This window comes from Galeopterus variegatus, unplaced genomic scaffold (assembly GCF_000696425.1).
Source record: "Galeopterus variegatus unplaced genomic scaffold, G_variegatus-3.0.2 Scaffold2798, whole genome shotgun sequence".
In the NCBI taxonomy this organism is placed as follows: Eukaryota; Metazoa; Chordata; class Mammalia; order Dermoptera; family Cynocephalidae; genus Galeopterus; species Galeopterus variegatus.
The window spans coordinates 367,951-376,756 of NW_007728909.1; the positions used below are offsets into that span (position 1 = coordinate 367,951).

The 8,806-nt window shown below is 36.1% G+C and overlaps 1 protein-coding gene across 1 annotated transcript in view; it reads left to right on the forward strand.

Moving 5' to 3' along the window:
* Positions 1-6,008, forward strand: part of SEC22B (SEC22 vesicle trafficking protein homolog B (S. cerevisiae)) — a 30,110-nt gene extending 24,102 nt beyond the window's left edge. The window contains exons 5-6 of the mRNA XM_008583025.1: positions 2,016-4,431; positions 4,570-6,008. Of these exons, the coding sequence (XP_008581247.1) occupies positions 2,016-2,170 (155 nt within the window). The 3' untranslated portion in view covers positions 2,171-4,431; positions 4,570-6,008. The remainder of the gene's footprint in view (positions 1-2,015; positions 4,432-4,569) is intronic.
* Positions 6,009-8,806: the final 2,798 nt, after the last annotated feature.

Here is an 8,806-nt window from a genome sequence, read left to right on the forward strand (position 1 = left end):
CAACCCTCAGTGTTGCGCCCGTACTGGACCGGGACCGGCAACGGAATCGCAACCCTCGGCGCCCGCCCGCACCTCGCTCAGCCAGTGAGCGGGAACTAGTCTGTATGTGGAATCCGAACCCTCGGCGGGAGCGCCGCCGTGCTCCCAAGTGGCACACTGTAGCAGTGCGCCACCAGGCCAGCCCTCAAACCAATTTTATAGATAAAGAAGCAGAGACTCGGAAATTTATGTGGCTCACTGGAAGTCACACTGCTTGTACCTGGCAGCTCCATTGGCCTCCAGGGTCCTTGTTTATGTTCTGTGTATGATAGTTTTAAATGGATATGTAGACAACAAGAGTTACATTAATGTAGAAGGAAGTAGATAAATGTGAAGTGAACAGGAAAAATTTCCTGAATTTAGATAGATCAAGGAGTGAAGAGTGGTATTTTAAGTGGAAGAAAAAACATATCTGAAAAGAGCATATTTGAAGGGCAGTGAAGAGATTAGCCTACCTCAAAGAATATTTTTTTCCTCTTTAAGCTTCTTCATAAGAAACCATCTTTTTATACCTTCTTCTCTTTCTAAATTCTAGCTATAGAGCTAGTCTACTTTGCATGTAAGACTATGATAGCATTTGTTTCAAAACATTCCTATATAGAAGAATTCTCTTAACTGTTTCTTATTTTATATGGTCTAATAGTTTTTCCTCTGCCCAGTTATTCTTAGCAGATTTAGATTTATTCAGCAAACGTTTATGGAGCACTGGCTATATGCCAGGCCCTTTTTTAGCAGTAAACACAATAGTTAAAAATCTGTCCAATGGTGTGTACATTCTGGTAGACTGGCTAAAGATACCTTGAGCATTGTCATGGCTATTTCTCACCACCTGTTTTCTTTTATGATAGGTGTTTTCCTTACTCATACAACCAGTTTCTAATTTAGACGTGGCTGTCATGCCTGTGTTATTACATAATGCCACATTTCTCAATCAAAACTAGTCCCTGTTAAGCAACTCCAAATATTCCAAAAGCATTTCTAAGGAAGAACAAACAAATTCAGATTGCAAAATGTTTTTCAAAAATTTAAAGAAGTGAAAGGTTTGATCAGAGTTTATTTATATTAGACTGAGAGGTTGTTTTTTTATTAAAATATACCCTCTATTTTAATCTGATTTAGCTTGTATCTATCTGGCTATTTGTCTAAGTGCTCAATTAACAATTATGACAAGATAACATCACAAATGTCCTGGGCAGGGGTGGGGGTGCTTTTGCAGAAAATGCAAAAAAGCTTAATTTAGTAGATATTGGTGGTCTTTTAGCATCTGTTATTGTATTTTAGTTACAAGTTTTCTATGTCTGTTGAAATATAATTTCTGTGGAGAATCTTAGAAATTTTAGCAGTCATCATTGAAGTATAGCTTAATACTTGGTATCTGGTTAATTGAATCTTCTGGTTATCTGAGTCTTATCTTACATGGATTATCATTTTTCAAAATATGAGAGAATGTGATTTAGACCATTAAAAGAGTAGGAAGATGATGATAATTATTAGAAAAATATCAGCTAATATTTATCAAGTGTTTACTATATGCAGGCATTTTGCTCACTTTCTAGGCAATCTCATGTACCTATAATCTTATGATGTAGTTATTGTTATTATCCCCATTTTGGAGATGAAGGAACTGAGTCTTAGAGAGGTTAAATGACTTGACCTACATTACATGGCTGGTGCAACTGATATTTGAACCAAAGAGTCTGAGGCCAGAGCCTGTGCTCTTAACCACCTCACTATACAGCCTTAAGCATTTGAACGTAATTTGGTCTGATAATTTTAAAATGTGTTGTATATTTTACAGTGATTCAGGATCATGATTTAATCAGTGTATGCAACCTTACCCTTAAAATAAAAGTGATCATTTAAGCTTCATGGTCGGTTGTTATAGTGCCACTCATTTTGGTAATTTTTATGCCTTAATACTTTTGATAAAATACTTCCATGGACTAATTATTGTTTCCCTTTTTCCTCTTTGACAGCATTGGATTCAAAAGCTAACAATTTGTCCAGTCTGTCCAAGAAATACCGCCAGGATGCGAAGTACCTGAACATGCGTTCTACTTACGCCAAACTTGCAGCAGTAGCTGTATTTTTCATTATGTTAATAGTGTATGTGCGATTCTGGTGGCTGTGAAGTAGCAAACCCAGTCACTGGAAAGGGAGAATCTAGAACCCACCAGGTGTATGTTTTCAGGAAGCTGAGTTCACAGAGATGTGTATTAGAATCCAAGTTGAACTTCTGCCTCTAAAGACTTTGCAAGAAAAGACGTCCTGAAAATGAAAGTTTACACCTCATTTAATGAAGCTTAACCCTATGTAGAAGGTCTCTTTTGGGGGTGGAGGCTTTCTCTGGGTGCTAAGCCATATACATTAGGGAACAGTAGATTGTTTTATTTTTTCCCTCCCAGTACATTTTTAAAACCACATTAACTGGGGCATTCTCATTCTCTAATGGAGCCATCAGTGAGATTTAGCTTAGCCAACCTGTGCTAGCAGTATTTTGAAATTCCTTCAGAGAAGGCATTCTTTGGGAAGCTTTTTGACTCTAATCAACATTCCTTTTGTTGGTGACATTTGTGATTTTTAGTAATCTGAGTTTTTGATGGCCTTTGAACAAGACTCCAGTATGTGAAGGTTAATTGCTATGCTGCACAGATCCTGTCTATTGGCCCCTGTAGGAAGTTAACCTTTGTTGTTTTATTTTTATGATATTTTGCTTATTGCACAATTGCTTTAGGGTTAAATGAATTATATTAAGATGCCTTGAAATTATATTATAGCACTCCTTGATTAAGAAGCTAAAATGTTTTCTCTCATTTATTTCTTAAACAAAGACTTACATTTGTTTGGGACATTATTAATGTTATTTTGCAGCATCTGGTTTATATTAATGTAAGAGCGAGTATAGCATATGGATAGCCAGAGGCTCATGGCTTAATGAGAAGAAAGGCCCAGCTCATAACTACAGCTTTGTCCTGTCCCTTCCTCATTTTTACCACTTTTACAGTTTTCCCCACTCTTTGTTTTCCTCCTGTCATAATTTGCTTAAATTTTAAAAATTCCCCTGTGCCCAGTAGTTTCATGTCCCATAAACGTCCTCTTAGGATATTCTCAAATTTCAAAATGGAACATGTTTAGCTAAAGTTTTTGCAGATCAGCTACTCAAACTACTAAATACATTTATCTGAGAAAGTCTTTGAGAGCACCTCATTCCTATTTCAGCTTATGTAAATTCTCTGAGTAAGTTCTAGAGATAGGTAACTCATTTACTGTGGCTTCTGTTAACTAATAAAAGTACCTATGAGTTTTTCCTTTTTGCTCAGGGATGATAGGCATTTCCTTTTACCTTCCGAAGTGGAAGTTTTTCAATATGGAGAGTAGGGCTTTTAAATATTATCTCAAGGGTCTACAATGTAACCTATAACTTCTGCATATACTGCAAATATTTCTGTAAGTTGTACAGAAAAAATGAGCCAACTTCTTATTTCTTACATCTTCGGAAAGAACTTTAACCAGTAAGCAATTTTATAACCCTAAGGGATCATCACAGCTACTGTCCTGATTCCTGGTAGAGAAAAAAAGCCCTTATTTCCTATGACAAGGCAAGGAGAAATGCTTATTTTATTTCTGATAATTTACAGAACTAGAGTAAATTCTTTTCTTTCTATTATGGACCTAGATCTGCCAATTGGAGTTTTGTGCATGAAATATGAAGTTGCTTTTTATAGAGACTGAGTGCTTTTAAGTACCTTGTCTTAAAGGCTTGTCTCTAAGTAGTAATGTTAGTAAGAAAAGCCTTTGAGAGGCTGAAAACCTAAGTAATGGTACCATAGCATTTGGTGCTTCTATAGGAGTGGAGAGTGGCAGCTCACTGTTGAGAGTTGCATGCTAATGGTCAGCAGTGAAATAAATAATTCTAGAATGTTCCCTTCAGTGTGAAGTTTTGTACACATATCCTTTCTAGGCACATTTTTAACTAATCTCAGTGAGCTAATTAGGAAAGAAGGGGTGGGGTATATGATGAGCAGAAAAACAAGAAAGTAGTTTAATGAGAGAATAAGACAGTCATAACACAGCTTCTACTTCTGTTCTTTATAGGAGGTAGGAGGAAGATATGACTAGATGGAATGTATCAGCAACCAAACAAGCATCTAAAATAGAATGAGATAAATACTGGATGGGGTATTTTGGAGGCACATTAAGAAAGGATATCTAATTTATTTGGGGAAAGGAGTATGGTAAAAGAAGACTGTCCAGAGAAGAAGGTGAATGGGGCATTCTAGGTAGAGTCAATGGCTTGTGCAAAGGCATGAGTAAAGAGAATGAGGCACATTTTGGAATGTAACAGCTTGATTCAGCTTAACCCATAGGGTAAGCATAAGCATAACTGAGGAGATGTGAGGAAGGAGAATTAGACTGGCACACTTTCATATAGGGACTTGTCTACCATGCTGAAGAGTTCGGACTATATTAACAGCTGTAACAGCTTGATTCAGCTTAACCCATAGGGTAAGCATAAGCATAACTGAGGAGATGTGAGGAAGGAGAATTAGATTGGCACACTTTCATATAGGGACTTGTCTACCATGCTGAAGAGTTCGGACTATATTAACAGCTATGGCAAGGATGGATTCAGATTTATAGTGCTGAAGATGTATTAGAGATAAGCCTGGAAGTAGGGAGATCATCAAAGGCAGAATGAAACACAGGCAGGTTTCAATTGATTTTCAAGAAAGGAGTGATCTAGAATAGAGGTACCAGATAATAACTATTACATAATACTTTTTGTTAGGAGCTTATTTAATTCTCACATTGATGAGAACTTTTGAAGTAAGTACTGATTTGCACCATTACATGAATAAAAAACTGCAAAGGATACCACTCTGAGGCAGTTAAGTTACAGAACTAGAGTAAATTCTAAGTAGTAATATTAGCAAGAAAACCTTTGAGAGGCTGAAGACCTAAGTAGTGGTACCATAGCATTTGGTGCTTCTGTAGGAGTGGAGAGTGGCAGCTCATTGTTGAGAGTTGCATGCTAATGGTAAGCAATGAAATAAATCTAGAATGTTGCAGAATTAGAAAGTGATGGAGCTAAACCTAGGCAGTTTGACTCCAGAGTCTGTGCTTTTAACCACTATACTATACCACCAAGAGGTCAAATAAAATAAGTACCCAAAAAACATATTTTGAATCTAACAACCAGGAACTTAATTGTATGGGCAGAAGTAATTTCAGAGAACTGGGGACAGAAGCCAGATTGCAATGGGTTGAGGATTGTGTGAACCACTAGGAAGTGAAGACATAGAAATACTCTCACAAGTAACTTTTCTGGTTATTGTGACACTAAACTTCAAGTCTTATTTTAATTAAAATATCTCACAAATGACAAAATTTAGAAATATTTGGAACACCGTATACACATCTGGTTATCTAAATGTGGTTCTGAAGCACTTTGAGAAACCTTTGAAAATCTGATGAAAGTTATGTGCCTTTAACTTCAGAAAAATGTTCATGTGTACATACACAGCAAATATTGCATATTCAGGGACCACATGAACCAGCCTATTCATGACATAGTAGTCCATGATCCCTCAATTAAGAACTCCAGATATATAAGATGTGGAATTTGAAGGTAAGTACCTAGAAGCCTTGAAGACTGTTCTGCTGTGGTGAATTGGAAGAAATCTACAGTTTGAATTAACTTTGTGAATGAGATGTATTCTTGAAAAAATGTGTGTACAAAAAAATTTATGTAAAGTAATATTTTCCTGTACTGCATTCAGGGATCTGGTTCTACAGAAAGAAAATTTTTTTGGTGCCAGTTCCTCAAAATCACATTTAAGGATCTTGAAATTTATGTTTTCTGCTTTTGTCAGTAAGAAGTCTTCTTACAAAAGCGAATTAAGAAGGAAGATGGATAATCATTTCTGCACACACAGGACTTAATAAAACATGTACAATTAAACATCTCATATTTTAGATTTCCACCTTATTGGGAGTTTTTATGACTAATGGCTTGAATGTTGGTGGCCACACAATTAAGGCTTCTCGTTAGTATATTTAGCAGAACTGGCTGAGCCCCACGTGGTGGGTTTTTTTTCCCCCCACAGAGCTCAGCAGGAAGGCAAATAGTGTTACTACTACAATTGCATATTAACTGATTGGACCAAATAGCTTGTACTGTAAAGATCCCCAAAGAAAAATTTACAGCATGTGTGACATAGTTTGAAATAGAATGAGCAAATTAAATCTCACATCCTGTTCTTATTCATTACTGTCACGCCAGGTTGACCCAACAGTATAAAACTAACTCAAGCAATTTAGTCACTCAGTTAAAGATTATCTCAAGTTGCATGAGAATTCAATTTCTAATTTCTAATGACAATCTAAAACATCATGTTTTAGATTGTCATTAGAAATTAGAAATTGAATTGACTTCCATGTAGTAATCTGTACTGGACTAGTTATTTTCTCTCATAATCTTCATTTATTGATCATTAAGTATTAGGCATTTTACATGTATTATTACATTCCTTATAGCCATTTTCTGTGCTTGCCCAAGGTCACCTAGCTAGCAAGTTGAAGTACTTAGATTCAAATTCAGGGCTGCTAGACATCTAATCACTACACTATACTGTCTACTACTCTTAAATAGTGATGTAGACCTGTTTCTCTTAAGCATGTTTACTTTGTCTTGTCAAGTTATTAGTATGCTTATTTTGAAAAGGTATGTGTTTTTTACAATTTCATTTTATTACTCCAGTTCCTTTTTTATTTACTTACTTGTCATTTCCCCCTTTATTCTTTTTAAATAGTTTTTGCTCTTGTGATCTTGTTTGCCCTTTTTCTCCCTTGGTTTGTAATACATCTTTCCTTATTTTATTTGCTCCTTTACTTTTTCATTTGGTCTCAATGTTAATTCAACAGTTTTCTACATCTGATTCACTGTGAGATTAGCAAAGTGGTTTTTTTAAGCTCTTTTTTCCTTTTAACTGTTTATCCATTCTCTCCTCATTGTCCCTTACTTCTTTCATCCTTTTCCATTTTACTTTTTTTCATTTCCCTGGATGCTGTTTTTACGTGCAAGTTAATATAATGCTGTAACTTTGCTTCTGTAAGTGAGTGCTTCAAAATCAACTGTCTTAAATTTACTTATTTCTAGGCCTTATTTAATCTTCCCTTTTATCGATTTTATAATATGCTGTGTTCTCATTTTATTCAGCACATAGTAGTCAATGAAAAGATGCCTCTGCTTTAAGGAATCCCTTTATAAAATATTTCAGACATTGCAAGAATTCTTCAAGAAGTAAGCTCCTCTAGTTTGCCTTCTACATTTAGGGCTTTAACTACTACCTGTATTATTGGTGTTACTGGTACCTTCCAGATATACCGGTTTATCTTCAAACTTGAGTTCCAGACCCCAATTTTTTGCTTCTTATTCTTCTACATTTAGGGCTTTAACTACTACCTGTATTATTGGTGTTACTGGTAACTTCCAGATATACCGGTTTATCTTCAAACTTGAGTTCCAGACCCCAATTTTTTGCTTCTTATTGGATATGTTTTTGAACATCCCATAGATACTTTATTGCATGTAAAACATTACCTCCGCTCTATTTCTCTCAAAGATAAAACCTAACCTGTGCTTCCTACTATATTTCCAATGTTTTGGCAACACCTGCCACCCCTTTACCTGAAATACAAATCATGAATTGCATTTGACTCCTTTGTTTTCTCCTTCCGCCTCTAACTCAACTGTTAACCAAAATCTGTTTTTTTACCATCTTCAAAATATTTCTCATCCATTGCTTCCTTTCCATGCTTACCTTGGGTTCAAGCATTAATTTAACACGGATTGTTTCAGTAGCCTCCCTAGTGCTTTCCTTACACATGTCCCTCTTTCATCCCAGTACCATGATAATACCAGAAATTTTCTAAAAGAGCTAATCATGCCACATTACCTATACATGAAAGATCACGTACTCTAGTCCACCATACACAAGCTGGCCCCATTGTATCATTCCAGACTCATCTCCTGCCACTCCCACCATCTGTATTTTGTTTCAGCCACATTAAGTAATCTAGGCTTCTCTAGCCAGTCAAGCACTTTACCTTGTGCCTTGGCTCATTCTATGCCTTCTCTCCATAATCATTTTGTGTGCCTTACTCCCATCCTTTTCCATTTAAACCTGCTAAAGTTCTGCTCATCTTTTAGAGACCCAACTCAAACATCTTTGTAAAGCCTTTCTATAATTGTCACATTCTCCTTCCCACTAACCTGGGAGAAATTATTGTTTCATTCTCCCACACAATTTGTTCATATTTGTAGCTTAGAACCTACCAATTTAAAATGGCAGTCGGTGTGTTCTTGTTTATCTCCATGGCCTTGTGAGGTCCTGAGGTAGAGACGAATTGTTACTCATATGTCTGAATCCTTGGCACTCGGTACAGTGGCTGACACATTGAAGGTACTTGGCAAATATTTGCAGGATGAGTACATTGAATTAAAAAAATGTATGCACAAGCACACATTTTTTGGAACTGAGCTGTTTCATAAGTCATAGATATACAATTTGAATGAAAAGAGAAAACAGAGCTGTGTGAAATGGTGTAAACCTAGTAAAGGAAGGGAAAGGAAAGAGGCTTTAAAAAGAAGTCAGAACAAAAGACAGGACCAAAAAGTTATCAATACATAGTGAACATGTTGGAAAAAAGGAAGAAAATATATCAAATGAAATTGTTTCTTTGGGGAAGAAACAATTGAAAGGGG